Here is a 22075-nt window from a genome sequence, read left to right as displayed (position 1 = left end):
GTGCTTCCTCCCTCAGTTTGCCCAGATTGGATTGGTGAAGAAAGATGGGGGTCCTGGATTGAGAAGGTAGTTCCCAAAACTGGAGTCGGTACCCCTCTTTCACTATAGAAAGGGCCCAAACATCACCAGTCATGCTTGACCATGCCTCTGAAAAAAAAGCCAAGGCAAGCACATACTGGTATGCCTGGGAGAGGGATGTGCAGCAGAAGAGGATTCAAGTCTCTACGGCTGTCCCCCACCCCTCCTTTGGAAAAAGAAGGGGATGTGGAAACTACCTCCTTCCTTTCCAGGTTCGTCAGCCACATCTGTTTTTCAGTTTCCAGAAACCAGACTAACGAGAAGGAGGAGTCTCATTTTGAGGTTACATATTGGACTGAGGCTCTGTCTGCTTGAAGAACTAACCATATGGCCCTTGAGGGCAATTCACAATGACAAGCTTCCTGGCCGATTGCGATGGGCCAGGAGTGGATGTGAAGGATATATGCTGACAATCCAACAAGTCCTGAGATGCCACAGAAAGAATGAGGCTTCCAAACAGACTCGGCTTCAAGTGGAATAGCCCTAAGAATGCCTTTACTGTGATCAAGAAGTACCTTTGAAGATTCCAATGCAACATTACAGCAGATGTGAACAAGTTTGCCAACAAAACCATAGAAACAGAAAGTACATGCCAAGATGTGTTGGCCATAGCTTCCAGCACACATCAAAGGGCAGCTGGGTTCAAGGATACTTCCCTCAGCATACTAAAAGAAGAAGCTGAGAAGAGATTGGCATGAGAAGCTATGGTGACAAGCAGTTGGACTTTCTGTTCCATAGTTTCAATGTTTTGAACAGGAAGGCATGCCCAGGCTCCATTTGAAATGCCCACGTTGGATGCACCGGCATCAAGCTGGTGCGGTTTCATGGACAACTGTGGTAAAAGTACTTGATAGCTGGCAGAAGAGAACAAGGGTCACAACGTTGAGGAGGGAACAGTCCACCCTCAATGCTGTTGATTAATATTTTGGTCTGTCCAAAACCTCCCAGCAATTTCTCAATCATAGAAGAATGAGGAAGCAGAAGGAGGTATAGATGAGGTTGAGCCCCTGAGATTTATTCCAGACTGAAAAGGATGTTTGAGACTTCTTATGTCACGTGTTCAGGCTTGAATAAACAGTAACACAAGAAAGAGTGAAAACAACAAGCTTTGAAAAAAATACAATAATTTATTACGGTTTTATAGAATCAAATCCAAAAATAATCAAAGAATACTCCATGAATAAAATTTTGAAGCCCTAATAAAAATAGTTCTACTGATTTCAAGCTCGAATCCCGACAAAGAATCCAAGATGGAAGACAATGACATATGGTGAAATCTGTAGTGTTGAATTCTACAGTTCCTCCTAGAAACAATTATCACACTGGTTACTGATAGCTGAATACATTTTTATAAAAAACTGTCCTTGTTCCACAATATTACATGAGCACACTTATTTTCCAGAAAAATAAAAGAATTAATCCTTCTGAATCCAAGTAATTTGAAATAACTCCAAACAGCACAACATACAACTTCTAGTGTAAGAAAAGGCCCAGATGCAACTAAGTATAATTCTCCAAAACATGGATTATATCATATTCTTAACGCAAACAAGGGGTCATGTGATCATCTTCTTGAAGGATATAGAAAGCAAGTACTTGTTGCAGATCACGTTTAACCAGTGTGATCCTGACAAAAACCAATCATTTTACTCTAAGAAATAAAAAATAAAAGAAATTGTTTACATCTTAAAGATAAAGTCAGGATTGGGATCAACACCTCGTGTTTATCAACTAACAGTCAAGGTCAAACTATTTTCTGAAAAAAAATGTCATCTCTAGTGAATAAATTTACATTACAATATAACATGTAATGAAAAATCAAAATTTTAAAACTGACAAACAATTAAATTAAAATAAATATATATTAAATCATTTACAAGTAAATAAAATATACATAACAGACTGTGCAGTGGGTTTTGGGAACAAGTCAGAGAGTAAGAGGCAATAGACTTCATTTATTGCCTTGTCAAAAGACCATACCTCCTCTTCCAAATGTAACAGAGATGAAGGGGCAGGCGTAAGAACAGGTGTCACTTGTGCTTCCTCTATGTCAAACTCATTAGAGTCTACCATAATGGACACAGCATCACCGAGGACATTCTGAGCTAAAGAGTACGTAGGAATCACTAAATCCCTAGGAGGTGAAGAGGATATAGGAACACTCTGTGCTAAGCCCATGCTGCAACATGGTAAGTAGGGGTTGAAGGAGTGGCAAGAGCTGGAGAGAGATAAGAACATCTGTAAGTCCTGGAAGAAATGATGCATCAGTCCTTCTAAATGATTCCACCTGATGATGGGAAATGAGCCACAACATCACCTCTGTTATGAGGTCAAGATACAAAAGCCCATGGGGGATACATGACCAAGATCCCTGAGGTGGAGGGTCCCACATCCCACAGAGATTCATTGGGATAATAGTTATGGGGGGAATACTGATTTGATCCTAGTCTGAACCCACTGGTTGGACTCCCAATGTTCATAATGAGATGCTAGAGGGTGAAGAGATGGGGAACTCAGTCCAAACCCTATCCCCATACCATGAGGCCTTAGAGTGATGATAAGAGGATACAGGATTGTCAACTGATGCATCACTAAGAAAGGTGTGTTGCTGATCCCTCCCAATGCAACACACTACCTCTGAGAATGTGGTGGTGGTGCATCTCCTCCTTGATGGGAGGCAGCAACACGCTATGAGAAGAGTGGTGCATCTCCTCCAAGTGAGGCAGTGACAAGCTATGGTATAGGCAGTGCATCTCCACAATGGGAGGCAAGGACACAAAAAGAGGCAAGCATTGCATCTCCTACACAATGGGATGAATGGTGCATCTCCTCCACAATGGGAGGCAGCAACACACTATGGGAAGATTGGTGCATCTCCTCCCTGGGAGACAGTGACAGGCTGCTATGTGGTCACTGTCTTTCCATAATGGGATGTAGCGATGTACTGTGAGGGGTATTCCTGTCAGAAGACACCTTATTTTAAGTAACAGAGAAACCAGAAAATTCAAAGGAAGAAGAAGAATGAAGTTTCTTCTTTCTCTGATAAGTGCAGCTGGGGTCTGGAATATTCCAGCTTTCTGCTGACCATGATTTACAAAATGTAGAACGATTTTTCCTTGTACATTTGGAACATTTGATACAGTCTAGATGAGTGTCCATATTTCTTGTGGCCATACTTTCCAACAGACTGTGTTGACATTGTTTCTTAATATAGTAAATAAATTAAAATTTCTAATGTTATACTGAACTCACCTTGTTTGTATGTACCATGTACAGAGTACACCCCTGTGATCTCTACAGATGTAGTAAACTGTAGCATAAATTTACCTGTCTTTTTCCTTGCAAGAAAGCAAGCTCTTGGTGTTTTTAAAAAAAAATTTATTGAGAAAATGAATAATACATGAAATTATTTTTTTTAATTAAATATCTAGTATAGATACCATATACGATGTGACTCCTGCGGTGTCAATCTAAACTGAAGGACATGCACTATCTAGAGATTCCTTGCATAAATGACTTTTACCAGTACCTAGATACAAAATGATTTTGTATGTAAGTGTATCCAACCCCTGAGGATGCACACGAAGTAACACCAAGTCCCTGGAGGAACCAAAACTGGAACATTTTCCCAAAGGTTACCACATAAATATTTGGGAATAAGAACGAACGGATAATGTAACACCATAAGATATAATTATTAAAAGGCCATTTCACAACTGCAGTTAGAAAAACAATGTAACAGGCAAATTTTCTCTGGTGTTTGGCACACGTCTGATCACATCAACGTCCTTGAAAAAGATGAGCTAGCTTTGCTTGTTTTGCACACAACATACCAGGTACAAGTGAGCTGCACAAGGAATTGTCATACTCACAATCCTTCCCTCTAAGGAAGGATGTATGTACATCAAACGGACAATATGTTTTTTGGGCACAAAAAAGAAAGCTAAACAACAGTCACGAGTAACCTAATGCTGCTATTAAATTAATGTTTCTGTAGAAAAATACTGTTAAAGAGCATTTTGTATTTCCAGTAAATAATAATATCAATAAATAATTCCACCCATATCAAATGCTGAAAACAAGAATAACAATAATTCTGCTAAAGATGTTAAATGCAAGAATAATTTCTCAAGTAAATAAGATTATAAACCCTTCTACATGACCTAGGTCACAATTACCATTTTCTGGAAATACTGTCACTTAATGGAATTTTACATTCAAGAATATTCTAAGTTGTAAAACAAGATAAAATCTGTACTAAAGTTATAATAAATAATGTGATAAACATCAGGTAGACCCAGTTTATCATGGGGGTGGGGGTGGGGGTGGAATTCCAATATCCAAGACACAGACCCAAATAAACATGTGTACCTCTATTTATAACTATCCAAATATTTAACCCACTCTCACAGAGAAAATATTACCTATGTATTAATATTTTGTTTACAGAATGACTGGCTTTAGTCAATTACACAATGAACTTGACTTTGGTCAAGTCCAAGATATAACATATAATCATGAAGAAAAAGACTATCAAATTCTGTTGAGTGCTTTCTAAGGGTTGTTCCATTTAAAAAATACACGGTACCCTGGGAAGGCATTTGTCAAAAAATATATGCCAGGGTACTTCAATTTCACAGAATTCATATTAAAATGATAAGATAATTCTAAACTGCATCTGTGGTTGGGTACCCCACATTAAAGTACCTTCCCTGGGTCCCACGTATGTTTTACTGGAACAGCCCTAAGATGATGTTAAAAGTTTTTCTACTATTTTAAATAACAGTGGCGATACTGGATAATGGATTGACATCATCTGAACCAACCTGAAAGGCCTTCAAGCCAGAATAGTTTCTTTCAAATCTGCTGATATTCTAAAAAGTTAATTTCAGAGAAGTTGTGGAAAATGCTTATCTGTATGTCAACAGTAGCCATAATGAATGGCAGATGAGAATGTTTTCATGTTAGGATACTTTTTGTAAAATTTAATCAAGTTCTGTTGAAGGGGTATTGAGGAAACGTAAAGATTTATTCTCTGTATAATAACAGCAGTGATTTCTCCAGGACTTTCTAATACCATTTTTGGAAGGGGGAATTTACAGCTTTTTGTGGGTGGGGTGGGGGTGAGAACAGTATCAATCAACAGACAAACTTAACTGCTCAATAACCAGATACTATTAACTAATAGACAAACCTAACTGCTTGATAACCAAATACTATTAACTAATAAACAAACCTGACTGCTTGATAACCAAATACTATTAATTAATAGACAAACCTGACTGCTTGATAACCAAATACTATTAATTAATAGACAAACCTGACTGCTTGATAACCAAATACTATTAATTAATAGACAAACCTGACTGCTTGATAACCAAATACTATTAATTAATAAACAAACCTGACTGCTTGATAATCAAATACTATTAATTAATAGACAAACCTGACTGCTTGGTAATCAAATACTATTAATTAATAGACAAACCTGACTGCTTGATAACCAAATACTATTAATTAATAGACAAACCTGACTGCTTGATAACCAAATACTATTAACAGACAAACCTGACTGCTTGATAATCAAATACTATTAATTAATAGACAAACCTGACTGCTTGATAACCAAATACTATTAATTAATAGACAAACCTGACTGCTTGATAACCAAATACTATTAATTAATAGACAAACCTGACTGCTTGATAACCAAATACAGTATTAATAATTAACAACTAGATTAAGTGGAATAACATAAATCTAAGATGAGCCTGTGATTGAACACGGAGTTCATTGGCTCAGTGAAATACTTGAATACAGAATTAGTGAACTGCCATCATGTCATAAATGGAAGTTAACAGAGATAACATCTGGAGAATGAGGGAGAATTTGAACAGCTATACCTTGGTTTCACCCTTTTTGTCCTTGGTACTTGTTTTATCCTTATTAGCATGTTTATTGATTGTTTCCCCTATAGTCTTCTCATCTTTCACTTGTGGAGATTCCGTTGAGAGCTGCCGTAATAAGCATTTAGGTACAGAGCCAAGAGATTTACTTCTAAAAATCTGTAAAAGAATAAGAAATTAAATGTCTCATGAGACCAGTGATCTCTGAAAGTGAAAATGGAAGATGCAATCTCATCAACTGACATGTATGCTGATGACACATGTTCTCTGATGCTCAATGTACTGAAGCTATCTTGAGAAAAATCTTCAAACTGCTCCCAAAAATCTCCAAATATGGTGCATAGAAAAATGAGGCAACAGAAACAAAAGTCCTGTTAATGGCTACACAGCAGAAAAAATCAAGACTGCAGACTGGTATGCTGCATGGTATCCATGATTAAAATGATAAAACAAATGGCTAACTTGTGGAAAATGATTGGAAACATTCTCATAATCTTTAAAAGCAAATAAACTCTTATGGCTTGCTCAAGGCCCTCATTCTATTACTGGACAGTGTCTTCATATTTAACCCCATCTTTACTGCTGTCAAATAATCTGAGGAAATACACATGCAATGAATATGAAACAAAATGATCAACTACGTGAACGGGAATAAAACACAAATCATGAACAGCGAACAGATCAAGTTCAGAATCTAATGCTGACAATCAACATAGTATGAATAAATATACTTGTGAAAGCCATAAGGTTTAAGGTCCAATTACTTGTCAACATTTTCCAGCAAGGAGAATTTACTTTAACACCAAATCTAAGAACAATAACTGGTTAAAATATCAAAGAACCAAAGTCAAACAAGGAGATATTCAAAAGTAGTTTTTAATATTAAGATATTCTTGTTTAGAATAACATTCCTTAAGATACCAAGTCAGCCCAAAATATCTCTTACATCAATTAATAGTGTATTAGATTGATAAAATCCTAATTTTGTTTACTTATTAGAGTGCAAAATACATCACCCACCTCCTGATCTTCACATCTGCATCAATACAACATTTCTTTTTAGAGTTGTTATAGCCTGAAGATTCCTCCATTTGTTTGTATCGCCAACCGATTCAAAAATGAAAAGTACCAATGAGATAAAAAGATGCACTGAACTAAGTCAGTTCATTCACTGAGGGTGGTGGTGTCATAACACCATTATAATCTGTGTGTTTCTTTTAACAAATTATCCAGTGTAAAAGACTACCCTGCTTGCCAGTCATTTCCAGTTAAAGAACAAATACATTTTCAGAAAAGGGTTGATGCACAACTACACATGTACAAAGAGGGAAAATACTACATCTGCTTCCGATAATTACAATGTTGAATCAAGCATCCAATAATTACAATGCTGAATCAAGCATCCGATAACTACAGTGTTGAATCAAGCATCCGATAATTACAATGCTGAATCAAGCATCCGATAATTACAACACTGAATCAAGCAAATTGTTGTTGTTGTTGTAGGGTTTAACGCCATTTTTCAGCACAAGATAGGCTATACATGGCGGCCAGTATTAATGGAGGAGGAAGAACACAGAATAAACCCGGAAAGAACTACCGACCCACGAGGAGCTACTGGCAAGCTTTCTCACATAACCACATTAGCCGAATCTGAGACTCGAACCGACACAGACAGAGGTGAGATGGCAGTGATCCATAACAGAGAGCGCTTTAGGCCACTCGGGCCCCTCAAGCAAATTGAAAACAATGAAAACTAGAAATCTGCCTTTCAAGTGCATTTAATAAGCAGTGTAATTTCTATGTACATGTGTGCAAAGGCATATAACTCTCATCTCTCAACTGGCAGTTACCAAATAGGATGAACTATGTCATTGTTGTCTGTGGAAAATAGACTTGCCCATAGTGTACACAATATGGCACAGTCTTATTATGGAAACTCAGTCAAGCATGAAATGGGCATACCAGGGATCTCACTGAGCTACACCAATTTCACAAATTGCAAGAGAGAAAAAATCCCATATTGGTGACAAAATATACCACAAGGTGATTTTTTCAGTGACAACATCTTTGGCTCTTAAAAACCGTATATACAGCCTTGGGTTTCGAGTGTAGAAATTCAAAGTCACCACAAAAGGAAGCCACAAACTTGGATATAAAATGCACTGGAATCTATTGATACATAAACAAATCCTTTGTTCATATTAAAAAGCCATGCTAACAGTACATTGTTATATCATAATCCACTTAATAATTATGCTGATGTCTGGCCTTATTGCTGTATGCTTCAATATAACCCAAATAGTCATGTTACCAGTCAATCAACCACCTCTAAAGGTGGGAAGGGGAATGACTACAATCAACCAGATGACAGTAATGGGTTTTTTTTAAAAATGTACCAGAAAAAAATAGTTTTGCTGAAACTTTTTAGAAAATTGATTTACTCTGAAGCACTGATCATTCTATATCTATACTAAGCAAATGAAAAACAAACTTCTGTCTCAGACAATGTTCCATAATTATTTGATGCTGCTGCAGCAATAACAAAATGGGTGTTTGTTTGGTCCTTCAAAGAGGGCCTTTAGAGGCACCTTCAATAACTCATCAGGTCTCGCTAGGACGTTACAACTTTGAGTCCACAGGACTCCTATTTTGGTAAAAATAGGAGTCCCACCAGCAAAAGTTGCAGTCCCCTCCCGTAAGCATACCTGAAGTGGCTAAATGTCCAGATGAGAAGAACCAGTAGTAGTCATTGTGTAAATAATTGCCAAATTCTTTACACCACTGACATATAGCTCTTTTATGTCCATAAAAGTCCGTCTGAATTTTGTCGATTCAAGGAAAGGCCTTATTCCAAATACTGTCTTACACTTGGCTACTGCTCCATCTAAGCTATCAGTTATATCAACTTTAGCACTCTTTTGAATATCATTACAATTAGGGGTAAAATAATACACCTGTGCTGCGTATCGATAAGATACACGATACGCAGCCTGTGATATGATACATATCGATACACATATGAACTTGATGGTCTTTACATCTTTGGAAGGTAGGTGGTGCTCTTTTATGTATCTTGACATACTGGTTGTATTTCCAGTATACAGACCACAGACAGACATATACAGTAAAACCTGTCATGAGCGACCTCTGCTATGAGCGACCACCTGTCATTTCCGACAACAATCGTAATGCACGGATCGATTTTACTATATAAACGCTCTGTTATGAACGACCACCTGCTGAACGCGACCAGCGACCGCGATTTCTTGGCAAAATATGCATTTTGACACTGCTATGAACGACCGCATCGCCAAAAAATCAAAACAGATTGACACCACTGATCTTAACTTAATCCTTTGTAAACACTAGAGCTCGGAATAAATGTAGTATGCAAACAAAGTGCACATTAAATAACACTATAGTTGAACAACCATATCGGGATAAACACCTCTAACCATCATTTAATCCTTTGTAACAAAGACTGCATAAATAGCAAAGATTGCTCTAATAAAGTATTTAAAAATAATTTGTCTTGCTACAGTACCAGTTTTGTGAAATTTACAACTCCAGCGTACGGTGTCATTTGTAAACTGCAGTAAACCAGACTAAAGTACATGTCACTAACCGCCATAGTATTGCCGAAGTCATGTGAATAGCCAGTAAGAGTAACATCAAAGGGAGTAATGATGGATATGCGCAGTCAATTTAGAGGTTTGTATTTTTTTTTTATCTTTATGAAAACTCACAAAACGCCGGTAGTCCTTATGTCCAAGTGAGAAATCGTTTGAAAGGGCTTCAGTGTTGGTTTGAGTACGTCGTTTGCTTTCCAGTTAATCCATAATGCCTGGAGGGTGAATGAGCTCATTGTCTTTAATACTAGTAAGTGAGAATCATTTCCGGATTTTTTAAAAATTATTTTTTATTTCTTTTGTTAGTGTTTCACCAAGCCACAATCTGTTTACGTGGGTGCAGATGGTTGGAACATTTGTTTATCGAGCTATAACGCTGTTGATTTAAACTTCGTCTCAGAATAAATGTATTGTTTCTTGATGAGTTAATTATGTCTTTTGGTTTCATTCATTGGTACACAATATATATTTATTCCACAATTCCCCAAAATCTGATCAAAACCGATAGTCTTTATAACGTCAACACTAATAACAATGGCAGAATCTCCGCTGAAAAAAAGAAAAATTTTAACACTGGAAGAAAGGATTAATGTCATTGAAAGAAATGAAAAAGGCGAGACCACTCGCAAAATAGCAGTCAGCTTAAGCGTCGGTAAAACGCAAGTTCAAAATGTAATCAAAGACAAGAAGTCCATTAGAAACGAATGGCAGAAAGGTGCACAAGCACAGAGGAAATATGCCACAGCACGACGGACTGTTTACGGAGATCTGAACGAGCAAGTATGGGAGTGGTTTTGTGTTGCAAGGAGTAAAAACATACCAGTAAGTGGAGAGTTGATTCCGGAAAAGGCAATAACTGAGATACATGTTCAGACCAAATAGCTGAGTAAAACATGTCAACAAAGAAGTATAATGGATTTATTTTAAAAAAACAAGTGAATAAGTGTATAAAATAAGATATATACATCATATCTGTTCATTTTTTGCACATATTAATGTGATGCTGAAATATAAATTTTATTCTCGTTGTTTGATAGATGTATATCTTTATTACAGTATATAAAGATATTTTGAGAGGAATGCATGCAATATTTAACAAGATTCATGAATAAAGGATATGATACATGTACAGTGAGTATGGGTATTATTTATTTTTCAACAATGCTAACTATTGACCCTGAAAACCAGTCCATTTTCACACACCTCTTATGAGAGACCACCTGTCTTGAGAGACCGCTTTTGGTTGGCAGAAGGGGTGGTCTCTCATAACAGGTTTTACTGTAGTTATAATATACTTATATGCAATTCTCATTGATGAGAAGATATAACAGTTTCAAACAGACTACCTGTTGGTTGCAATGAGTTTCATCCAACTTTTAGGCCATTTAACAGTGGATATATTTAACTCCCTTTGTTTTGTACAACATCAATGATTTGAAAACATATTATTAACAATTCTGTGTCTCAGTTACACTTGTAAGACATTAAGATGTTATCTTCAAAACAGAAGAAATAATGTAATTTCCTTGTGCAAAGAAAATCTCATCTAGAACAAATTCTGGATTGGGAATAAGGCTGAATACCAACAAAATCCATCACACTTTATTTCCAGCAGATGCAAAAGACTGCTACAGCCACTGGTACTTGTATTTATTAATGAAGAAGAAACTATTGACTATACTAAGTACTGTTCTACAATTGTATTTTAACTTACGCATGGTGATAAACCTGAGCAGTTTGAAATCTGCCCTAATGCTCATTCTATGCTAATTTCATTTATTTGATCAGCAACTTCATTCACTGCTTGAATATCTTTGCATAAAAAAGAGAAATTCCAAATTAGTTTCCCATGAACAATTTAAGGAGAGATGATGACAGGATTTTATCTAAAGGGAGACCTCCCCCTTTATCAAAGAAAAAAGGAGGGGAGGAAGAAATGGTCATAGGTCAATCTTTATTTTAAACTTCAATATCTGGCTTTCTTTCAGCTCCACTTTCTTATAACTCTACAGAAATCAACATTTTTGACAGATGTCACCTCTAGTTATATAAGCATGAATCTGTCAATTAATTATGAGAATACTCTGCTCCTTTTTTTTGTAAGTTCTGTATATTATTTATCACATGAAAGATTTTTGTTATTAAAATGGTGGGAGGATTACAAACAAATGGGGATTTATGCAAAACTGTAATGTTTTGTGAATTTTTACGAACATGTGGCTGTGTATGAGTACAAAGTCTTTACTTTTAGCTTATAAATGTAAATAACAGTGCTTCAAGGTAGATTAGTTTTTATATTTTTAAGTACAGCACTTGCTCAGTATAAGGTCATTCATTATACAGCATATCAGCATTGTTGTTACAGTATAACCTGTCTTGAAAGACCACCTCTTCTACCCCAAAATATTGGTCTCTCAAGACAGGTGGTCTCTCATAACAGGTAATAACACTATATAATCAATAAACCTGTGCATGGAGATCCTAGTCTCTCAAAACAGGTGGTCTCTCATAGCAGAGGTCTCTCAAGACAGGTTTTACTGTATATGGTGAACATGATCATGGTCCTATTTCATGAAGTGGTATAGTATTCACACACTTTACCATTTATTTGTACCCCCTACTGATTTAAAGGAAGAAAAAAAAAAACAGGATTACAGATTTAAAAAATGTACAAAACTTAGTCATTTCATTCATCAATTTATAATTTCTAAGCTGACTCACCAGAAGGGGTCCCAAACAGTCAACTTGTTGATGTTTTGAATCAAACAGGAGTTTCTTTAATACTACAGTTGCTATATTTAAACGGGCTGCTCTATGTTGTCAAGCAACAGATGTAATGTAGTACATAATTCTATAGTTTCATCTCTTTGAAAACATGTGTACAAGTTAGTCCATCATGTAAGCCCTCGACGTTGTTAAACCAATTTACAGGATGATAAGAATCTTGAACAAAATGAAGCTGTCTAAACACTTTTTTCAATATTAATATATTTTTGTTCATTTCGTTAAAGGATACTTCAACTTAACCTAATATTGGCATTCCTGGCTTTCATCGCATTCCAGCAAACTGAAATGTAGGCCAACGAAACTTGAAAACTGGTTTGTTTATTTTGTGAGAATTTGAATTTATTAGAGAAAAGACATCAGAATAAAAAAATTCTGACTAAAACATTATGCCTACTTTGTAGAAAAGAGTCGTTATTGGCTGCCTGTGGTGTGAGATATTCTTGAAAATCTTTCATTATGATACTAGTCAACATTAAAACATGCTGCACATCATGGTTATTTAGGCAGTAACACAGCCACACCAAAACATAAATATAATATTTGAGTTCTTACATGTAGGACTAGAATACAAGTGTTTTTCCTTTTCATTTGTTCAATTTATATTAGAACTATTCAAACTTTACATTGCAAATAGTGGATGCAGACAATGCAGTTTTTACTGAAAGAGCCTATTCTCGAAACCAGAAAAGATCAGTGAGCAGTCTGTTCACTCGTTTACATTGCGGGCTTCAATTTAGTTTGAAATGCAATTAGAGTGACAGTGGCAACAATCAAGTCAGAAATTATAAACTGTTGAATGAAATGACTAAGTTTTGTGCGTCTTGTTTATATCACTGATGCTTTTCGTTTTAAAATCGTTATCGGGTACAAACAAACGTCCCTAATTCTACGAATACTGTTTATTTAATAGAAAAATTATATGCATCAAGAATTTCATTAAAAGACAGTCAAAATATTAAACACAAGGTCCCTCTAATCTTAGCCTAAGACCAACAAGTTCTTATCCACATCCTTATATATATAAAAACAAAATATTAAAGCAAAAATTAAAAAAGCAACCGGAGAAAAACTAGTTGATCTAAATGTGACTCTATTACAATGTCATATAAAATTACATCAACGTTCCGTAAAGGCATGCTGTAATACGAATGTTTTAAGCACGCGGAACATATTCTTCTTGCAATAAATGCGGCCATCTTATCTCGTTAATGGATCACGGCTGCTTTATAATCGAACAATTTTTTGATGACTTTCACATGGACGCAGACATGATGGTTGACTGGTATACAAACACATTTATTAGCATATTCTGCAGCCGTTAACAAATGTAATCGATGAACCAATCGGATTACCCTCCGCCTTTTCCCTTATGTCCAGAAAGACTCGTTGCCATTAAGAACTAATTTTGCACTCAGCGCCATAGTCGCTAAGGGTGCAAGGGACAGATTTCATGCACAAATTTAATGTTGCATACACATGCCTAATATAAATATTCATGTAAAATAACACACATGAATGAGATTGAAAAGGCTCATATCTTTGGACACGTATAATAAAACAAAACATAAGAATATCATTCACTTGACCTAAAAGGTCAGCGGAAATCCATAGAATCTGAAACGGACCCAAGATGTGCGTGGCCCAAGGCATCGAGCAATGAGAGGGGCCCAAGCAAAACAGTTACATTACGGAGTTGATTTCCGTCAGCAGCGCGGGGCCCAAGGTGGCTACCTCGTTCTCCTTGTCCTAGGGCCGGGCCTGCATAGAATAAAAAGTTAATGCACCCCATCCCCATGCATTTTTCATGACTAAAGGGCATTTAGGAGGGCATGAGATGCTTGCTGTGCAAATACAAGCCCTTTCCCTGTGTGATGATTTTGAAATACATTGTGCACTCAATAGTTTTATGCGATTGAAAAAAGTTGTCATCCAGGCAATTTTTGAGATATTCTACTTGACTTGAACCAACATGCCTCCTGCTATCAGTGGCTAGCTCTCCTTCCTGCCAGATTATTATTTCACTGGCTGCATACCGTGCAGTGACTACATGAGATGTTCACACCTCAGATCAGGTTCAAGAACAACACAAACCATTTCTGAGAATAAGTGATGCTCATAGTGAACAGTCAACATTCAAAGAACATATCAAGGAACCAATTTCATTTCTAACTGTAGTTGGAAGGGCCTTGAAAGATAATCGAGACCGAATTACATGAGAGGGAATGGGAAGGGATAGGGTGTCAACCAGAGGCAAAAATAATAATAAAGACTCTCAGCCATGAATTTGAGAATTTTCTAATTTGAAGTAATAGTAGTTTCATTAACGACAGTTATGTATGTGATACTAACGCTAATCTAAAACTTTGCAAAGGAGAAAAATAGTTATAAATTTTTTTAAATGATGGTGTGGACTACTAACAGACTGGATGATACTTTTAAGTACATAAAGTGTCCTTGAATGGAAACAACAACAAAAAACACACATTTCATGCGATCTGGAAATATTTTTAAATGATTTTATTTCGCAGATAGAATGATTTAATAGAATACTTCAAATGGAGAAAGGCCTAAAAGAGTAAATGCCATCAAAATTAGGCTTTATAATTTGGTTAATTTCCAATTTACAAAAGGATAATTATATAATGGCGTCATGCCTCATATCTTAAAACATCCTCGTGTTAATATGTTTAATAAGCGACAAAAGAAAGAGATATAATATTTGTCGTCTGCGAAGTTGCATCATAGTTCTCGCAGAAACGTAAGTTCGAAATATACGCACTTCGCGATAGAATAGTGTGTGGGACTAATTCTGCTCTCTGGTCCAGTGTACATGGTCTCTTAAATGAATACTGATTCTTGTTATCTTTACCAAAGAATTGTGTTAAATATTATAATACTCTAAAAGCGTTATTGAATAAGGTCAATCAATCTCGTCTATCTTATCAGTTTTCCGCCCGCTGTGTCTGTCAGCACCATTTCTGTTCAAAAGTGTGTGCACGTTCAATGCGTCCAGGTTGAGAGCAACGATCTTTATCTTTTTCTTTGTAGTGTTTCCATACTGATGTAGGGTCCCCGCCATCCGCGGTTAGCTGGGTATGAAAATATGGAACAGGCCATTTTTAGGCACCTTTTCTAATCCCTTCCTTATGCCATGGAGGTGAGCGGCGCCAAGCCTAAAAAGGACTGCCCAGTGACAAAGGGGGAAATCGAACTCAACCAGTGAAAAACGACCATATAACCTGAGCCGCCTGTGTGTAGATTGGCGGTTACGGCTGCCAGTGTACCCACAGGACTTTTGGGAGAAGGATGACCAAGTTATTTGCACGGTGACCTGGTTTAAAGTGAGGAAGAGTTGCGCGTCGTAGACCTCACTCTTTCGTCCAAGACCATCTGGATCCAGCGGCAAGACAAGGTCATGAAGGCTGGAGATGAAATAGGATACATTGGCTGACCTGGACTACCTACATGCCTCGTCATGCTATATGCGCTCCACAACCCGTTGCTGGAAATCGCCTTCCTGTCCGTTGAACTAGCTATCGGTTTCCTCTGCGCAGTCTGCCGAACCCAGTCTTTACATGCTTGGGTAGGCATGCTCGAACTCACCGAGTGTTTAAGACCCGTCCGCTACACTCACATGCATTAGCCCGCCAGTCAAAGTGGTTTATTGGAGTGTGTCTGCTGTGCAGGTTTCAGCTTCTTGGAATCACAGGTGAGAGCTGGGTGCACGTGGGGACCAACTGTGGACGAACTACCCATGAAGAAGTACGAATGCCCCCACCCACCCATCCGAGATGTACCCATGCAATACACTCACGTACACCCCTTCCTTTGGAGCGTAGGAGGAAGTGGGGTGCTATGTGAGACCAGAGTCGGCTTTGCAGTGAAATCAGTGCTGGTAAGCAAGCTAGCTGAAGTTCCAAATGGTGTGAACGAAAGGTTTATGACCATGAAACTCCACCTGTTGAATGGAAGAAAGCATATCACGATCGTCTGTGCCCGCGTTCCAACTAAAGGCCAATCCGGAAGAAGTAAAGGACAACATCTCCTGAGAAAGATTGATTGGAAAGTATGGTATCGGCCGCTGATACAGCAACGGTCTTCTATTGCTTCAGACTTATCGCCTCCCTATCCGCAACAGGATGATATGGATGCATCCCCGATCTAAGCATTGGCAACTCATCGACTACGTGATAGTCAGGAAGAGAGACAGACAGGATGTACGGGTGTGATGCAGAATGTTGGATTGACCACTACCTTCTAGTCTCCCAGCTAAACATCTGCATTCAAACTTAGAGACGCCAGTAAGGCAAGAAGATTCCAAAATGGCTGGACATCTCAAAGTTAAAAAAAAACTCCAACTCCAAAACGACACTTGCTAGCACTCTAGAAAACCGTCTTCAATCCACCCCTCTGGACACCAAGAATGTGTAGCCCGACTGGGCGACCCTTAGAGAGATGGTCTACAACACCACTAAAGAAAGCACAAGGACTAGTTTGATGAGAATCGCGACAACATCAAGCAGTTGTTGGCTTAAAAAAAAAAAAACATTGCCTCCACAAATAGTACCTCAGTTGTCCTAAGTCAACCTCAAATAAAGATGCCTCCAGTAACATCCAAATGAGTGTTCAACAGGAACTCTTGCAAATCCAGAACTCTTGGCTGAGTAACAAAGCCAAACTTGTGAATCCAAATCTACGTTGACAAGCATAATATGAAGAAGTTTTATGATACGCGGAATGACGTCTGTGGCCCTTCATCATCAGCATCATCCCCTCACCTCAGTGTGGATGGGAACACGCTGATCACTGACAAAGAGAAGGTTCTCGAAAGGTGGGATGAGCACTTCAGTTGTGTCCTGAAGCGCCCAACATCCATCATTGATGAAGCCATTGATCGTCTGCTCCAGGTGCCAATCAATGAATCACTGGATGATCCACCAAACCTGTTAGAGACCAAGATAACGATACGTCTGCTTTCTAGCAGAAAGGCTCATGGCTTAGACTCAGTCCCAGCAGAGATATACAAGGAAGGCAGTGCAGCTCTAACTCATAAACTGCATCGGTTGTTTCAGCTCATGTGGCAAACAAAATACGATCCAACAGGTATTCAAGGACGCTACTACGATACATCTGTATGCGCACAAAGGAAATCATCTGGCCTGTGACAACCACCGAGGTATATCTTTACTCTCCACAACAATCAAGATACTCGCCAGGAGTATTCTCAACCGTCTCACTTCACACCTTGATCAAGGACTCCGACCAGAAAGCCAGTGTGATTTTCGGAAGGAGCGTGGAACCATTGACATGGAGTTCGCTGAGAGTTAGTCTCAAGAAAAGACCCAGGAGCAGATGCCGACCTTTTCTCCACCTATGTCGACTTGACCAAGGCCTTCGACACTGTTAGTAGTTAGGGCCTGTGGACGATCAATGCCAAATTTGGATGCCCAAGGAAATTTATCGCCAATGTGCAGCAGAACGTCTCAATCGATGATGAAGTTAATGTCAGGGCTGCAAAGGCCAACACAGCCTTCGGCAGACAAGACGCCAATATCTGAAACAGAAGAGTCATTAGTCTACAAAGATGAAGGCGTACATGACGATAGTGCTCCCTACGCTATTATATGCCTGCGAAACATAAACATTGTACCAGCAAGTTGAACCACTTCCAAACAACTTGCCTCAGAAGACTTCTCAACATCAAGTGGCTAGACAGGATCCCGAACAATGAGGTCACTGCCCAAGCAAGCCATCCCAGCATCTATACCATCGTGATGCAGTCACAGTTCCGATGGACATGCCATGTGGGTGGCATGGCAGACCACCAGCTTCCATGGCGAGCTTGAACAAGGAAAACACAACAAAGGATGCCAGTGAAAACGATATAAGGGCACTCTGAAGACGTCATTGAAGAACGTGTGCATTAACCAGGACATGTGGGATCAAACCGCTTTGTGGCGATCCTCCAGTGGTAAAGGTGCTGCAGCGTGCAAGGCCAACAGGACAGCCACAGCAGAACAATGGAGCCAGGCTAGGAAATCCACGATCTGAGTTGCTGCTAACCCCAATCCACAATGCCATAGAATATATATATTGTAACGTCAAGGGTCTGGAAAATTAATCAGGATTTTAGATTTGTTTTGGTCAGATCTTGAAGCTACAAGGGTTTGGCTGACTCTAGCAATAGAGATAAATACAACAATAAAAAGAAGATAAACATTCCTGACAGATTTATTCAATAATTTCTCATCTGTAAAAAAAAAGTTACAGAATCAATTTTACGTACAGAAATATACCTGTAGATAGAACCATAGTGGATATGTCTCGATTATCTAAACAAGTTCGTAATTTACTAAAACTAAGCCTGATCGTTAAAAATATGTGGGCAAAAATGTTATTTGAGATAAAAAGTTTTTAATTTCGGAATCTAAATTTAGGTTCCGAAATTCGTGTGTATGAAATTCTTCTGCTTATGAGAACTTTTAGTTTGAAGTCTATGTTCCAAATTACACTTCAAAATTTCTTACATGAATTTTCCTTTATCAAAAGTTTTCGTATATTACCTCTCTCATTTTTTTCTGATTTAATCAATTTTTCTCTCAAATCTTTATTCTAGGGCTTGATCGGCCAGTCCTTTCCTCCATCCTTTTTCTTTTCTTCGTCTGCTCCCTTAGCTTACTCCTACGTGCGCCCCCTTGGTGCAATGACGCTGATGATATATAATTTTGACACGTGTAAGCAATCTGCTAAACAAAGCATGGATTGGTGGGTATTGCAATCGATCGGCCTATCCAAATATGCAATGCTAACGGAACGTGACCTCACGAGTGTAGTACAAAAGGGCTCGTATCGTTGCTTACATGTGCTACATGTATATCACAACTAGTTATTATGTTGTACATGATTGACAGGTCATTTGTAAGCAGCGGTACGAGACCATGTGGTGTAGTGCACACACAACTTCATGCTTCAATTCTTCTAATTTAACGTAATATTAGAAAATATGATCAGTCATGACAAACCTACCCAAATATATGATTCTCATCTTCGGATGTTTGTGCAGGTAATTTAATTTTAAAATCTTGTATTGTTGTCCAAAATACGCAAACGGGTAGCAAGCATTTCGATATACGAGGGGATATCTCAAAATGGATACACTCGACTACAACAAGATGTTGTAACTAAAATCAGCTGATCGGAGGATATATCAAGTAGCGGCATAGTACTACCCCGCCTTCTAAGAATTGGTCCCCCATTCAGCGATTATAAAAAAGAAGTATTTTGGAATTAGAGTAACTTAAGCTTGAAATACACGTTACCCAAATGTTCATTTTGCATGTATTACATCACACAATGCTTTGAGCAAACAAAATACAATATGTAAAAATGCTGTTGAACATTCAGTGCCTTGTGCATGGCATTCATACCTCTCCCTCTCTCTCTCTCTCTCTCTCTCTCTCTCCAATTTCTGTCTCACATTTCCAAATATTGATTTCAAATGTTATAAGTTAATAGAACTTTGATTTGAATTTAACATAGGTTTGAAAGACATTAACCTTTATCTTCAATGTGCATTTACATTACATTTACATTTTTTATAACAAATGGAAACTATCTATTCATAAAACAATACACAATTATATATTGCATATTATCACTTATAGTATATTCTACACATGTAATTATTTATGAAATACCTGTATCAACAATAATATGAAATGTATTTATGTACAGATTTAGAGACATTCTTTTTTTGTTTATATTGAAATCATTCAATATATACTTTACATATATTATGGATGCAATATTTCACGCTTACCTACATGAAAAATTTTAAGAACACATATATAAAAAAATAATGTCATTCTGTTATAATAAATGCCAATATTATAACTTAATAAATAGGAGGTCTATGTAAAGTTGCACTGATTCCAGAAGTTCATAGTTCTTGAATCATTTGTATTCACTTGAAGTTACACAATCCTCGAATCCATTGCTGTCCTTCCGAGACGTTATGAATGTCACTTTTAGAGGATTAATCCCAGGAAGAGTTTCTTGATGAATGTCAGCACTAGACAGTTCAGAGAGAACTCCAAGACAGGAACCAGTCTCATGTATTCAACTGTTGTCATACATCATTTTCATAGACAATATCTCGACTCAAGCATCTTTTTCATTTTCATTATAATATGTCTTCATGTCATCATTTCAAAGCAATAGTCATCTCTTCATAGGAACATTAGGCATCAATCCTTAATTTATAATCACTTTCAATTGCTATTCTCCAAATACTTTCTTTTGAAACAATTCACATGAATTGTTTAATCTGTTTCCAGAACTTTACAGTCCATGACTGCATAAAACCGCTGGATTCTTACTGGAATATCAGTCTGCAGTAAGTAATGTGACTAAACCGGCACTTAAAATAAATACTATTCATAGAACTTTTAGATTTCCAACTATTTTCAATATTACTAACATTCGTTAGAAATTTTTTTATTAATATAAATCTTTACCTATTCAAAGTTTCCATTTTAAACAACTGTTATATATATATATATATATATATATATATATATATATATATATATATATATATATATATATATATATATATATATATATATTGTTTATGGATACATATGGAGTCTGTTATCTTATGTTCTCTAATATTTTCTCAACTAACTTGACGAGTCCCTTAACATTATAAAATATAGCTTCTAACAGTATCTCTAGTAGATCTTTGGATACTTTTGGGAGAAGACCCATTGTAAAATCGTGTGCATTTCTTATATAGTTTAATATTACCCTAAAATGAGTTGGAACTCGATCAAAGAATATGGAATTCTGTTTTCCCTCCTTTCTGGCGTCTATATTTTCTAGTCTTGTATTTTCTGTTTTGTTCAGAGTTGTTCTTGTTATAAAAAAAATTCTTCCCTACCCCACGTTTAGGTTTATCAGATCACAGTTGTCATTATTCTCTTTTGATATTGTGGATATTTTGGATATTTGTTCATTTTCATTGCTTTTAAATTTTTCTTTCTCTATACTTGGAGTTTCTTTCTCCTTTCTTTCTGCTCTTTCTTTATTCTGTTGTGATATAGTTATTTTTATTTACCATAACCTTCTTCTCATCTCTTGCTATGAGAAGGGATTACTCATAAGTTAAGAAATGTCTTTGTCCATGGTTAGAGAGAGAAGAAGGAGTTCAGGATCTCTAACAAGGGTGTCACCAATAACCGTGTAGATACGGCTACATCTTGGGGAACGAGGTACGGAATCGCTGTAAGGAAAAGACAGAGCTGTTCTGACTCGAGGAACGAAATTTATATTGATATATATAATGATAAATTCTAAAGATACATTTCTAAAGCCTTTATATTAAGAATACACGAAATACATATAAACTTACACTTTCCCATCGTGCTTACCAACTTCATCGTATAATTTCTGCCTTTTAGAATGTAATACAGATAGTTAAATCTCGATTAACTTCATGATATCCAATGAGTATAAAATTCAATAGTTGCGATTAATGCAAAAATCATTTTGAAGAAATGTATTATACTAAATTTAAAGTAGAATACTAATTTGGAATAGGTTACTAAACATTATTCAATATTACTTAAGGAATCTTTTATTTCCAATTTAAATCTAAACATGAAGTTGGTA

At 37.0% G+C, this 22075-nt stretch overlaps 1 protein-coding gene across 1 annotated transcript in view; it reads right to left on the bottom strand.

The window, feature by feature from the left end:
- Positions 1-13715, bottom strand: part of LOC149781368 (cytochrome c oxidase assembly protein SCO2-like) — a 55051-nt gene extending 41336 nt beyond the window's left edge. The window contains exons 1-2 of the mRNA XM_089935458.1: positions 13519-13715; positions 5982-6143 (exon numbers count right to left, since the gene is read on the bottom strand). Of these exons, the coding sequence (XP_089791584.1) occupies positions 5982-6143; positions 13519-13599 (243 nt within the window). The 5' untranslated portion in view covers positions 13600-13715. The remainder of the gene's footprint in view (positions 1-5981; positions 6144-13518) is intronic.
- Positions 13716-22075: the final 8360 nt, after the last annotated feature.

The sequence above is a fragment of the Sinohyriopsis cumingii genome, chromosome 15 (genome assembly GCF_028554795.1).
Source record: "Sinohyriopsis cumingii isolate HCF-2022 chromosome 15, ASM2855479v2, whole genome shotgun sequence".
Lineage (NCBI taxonomy): Eukaryota > Metazoa > Mollusca > Bivalvia > Unionida > Unionidae > Sinohyriopsis > Sinohyriopsis cumingii.
Note: the sequence above shows the minus strand (reverse complement) of the source record. Positions and strands in the feature narration are given on the sequence as shown.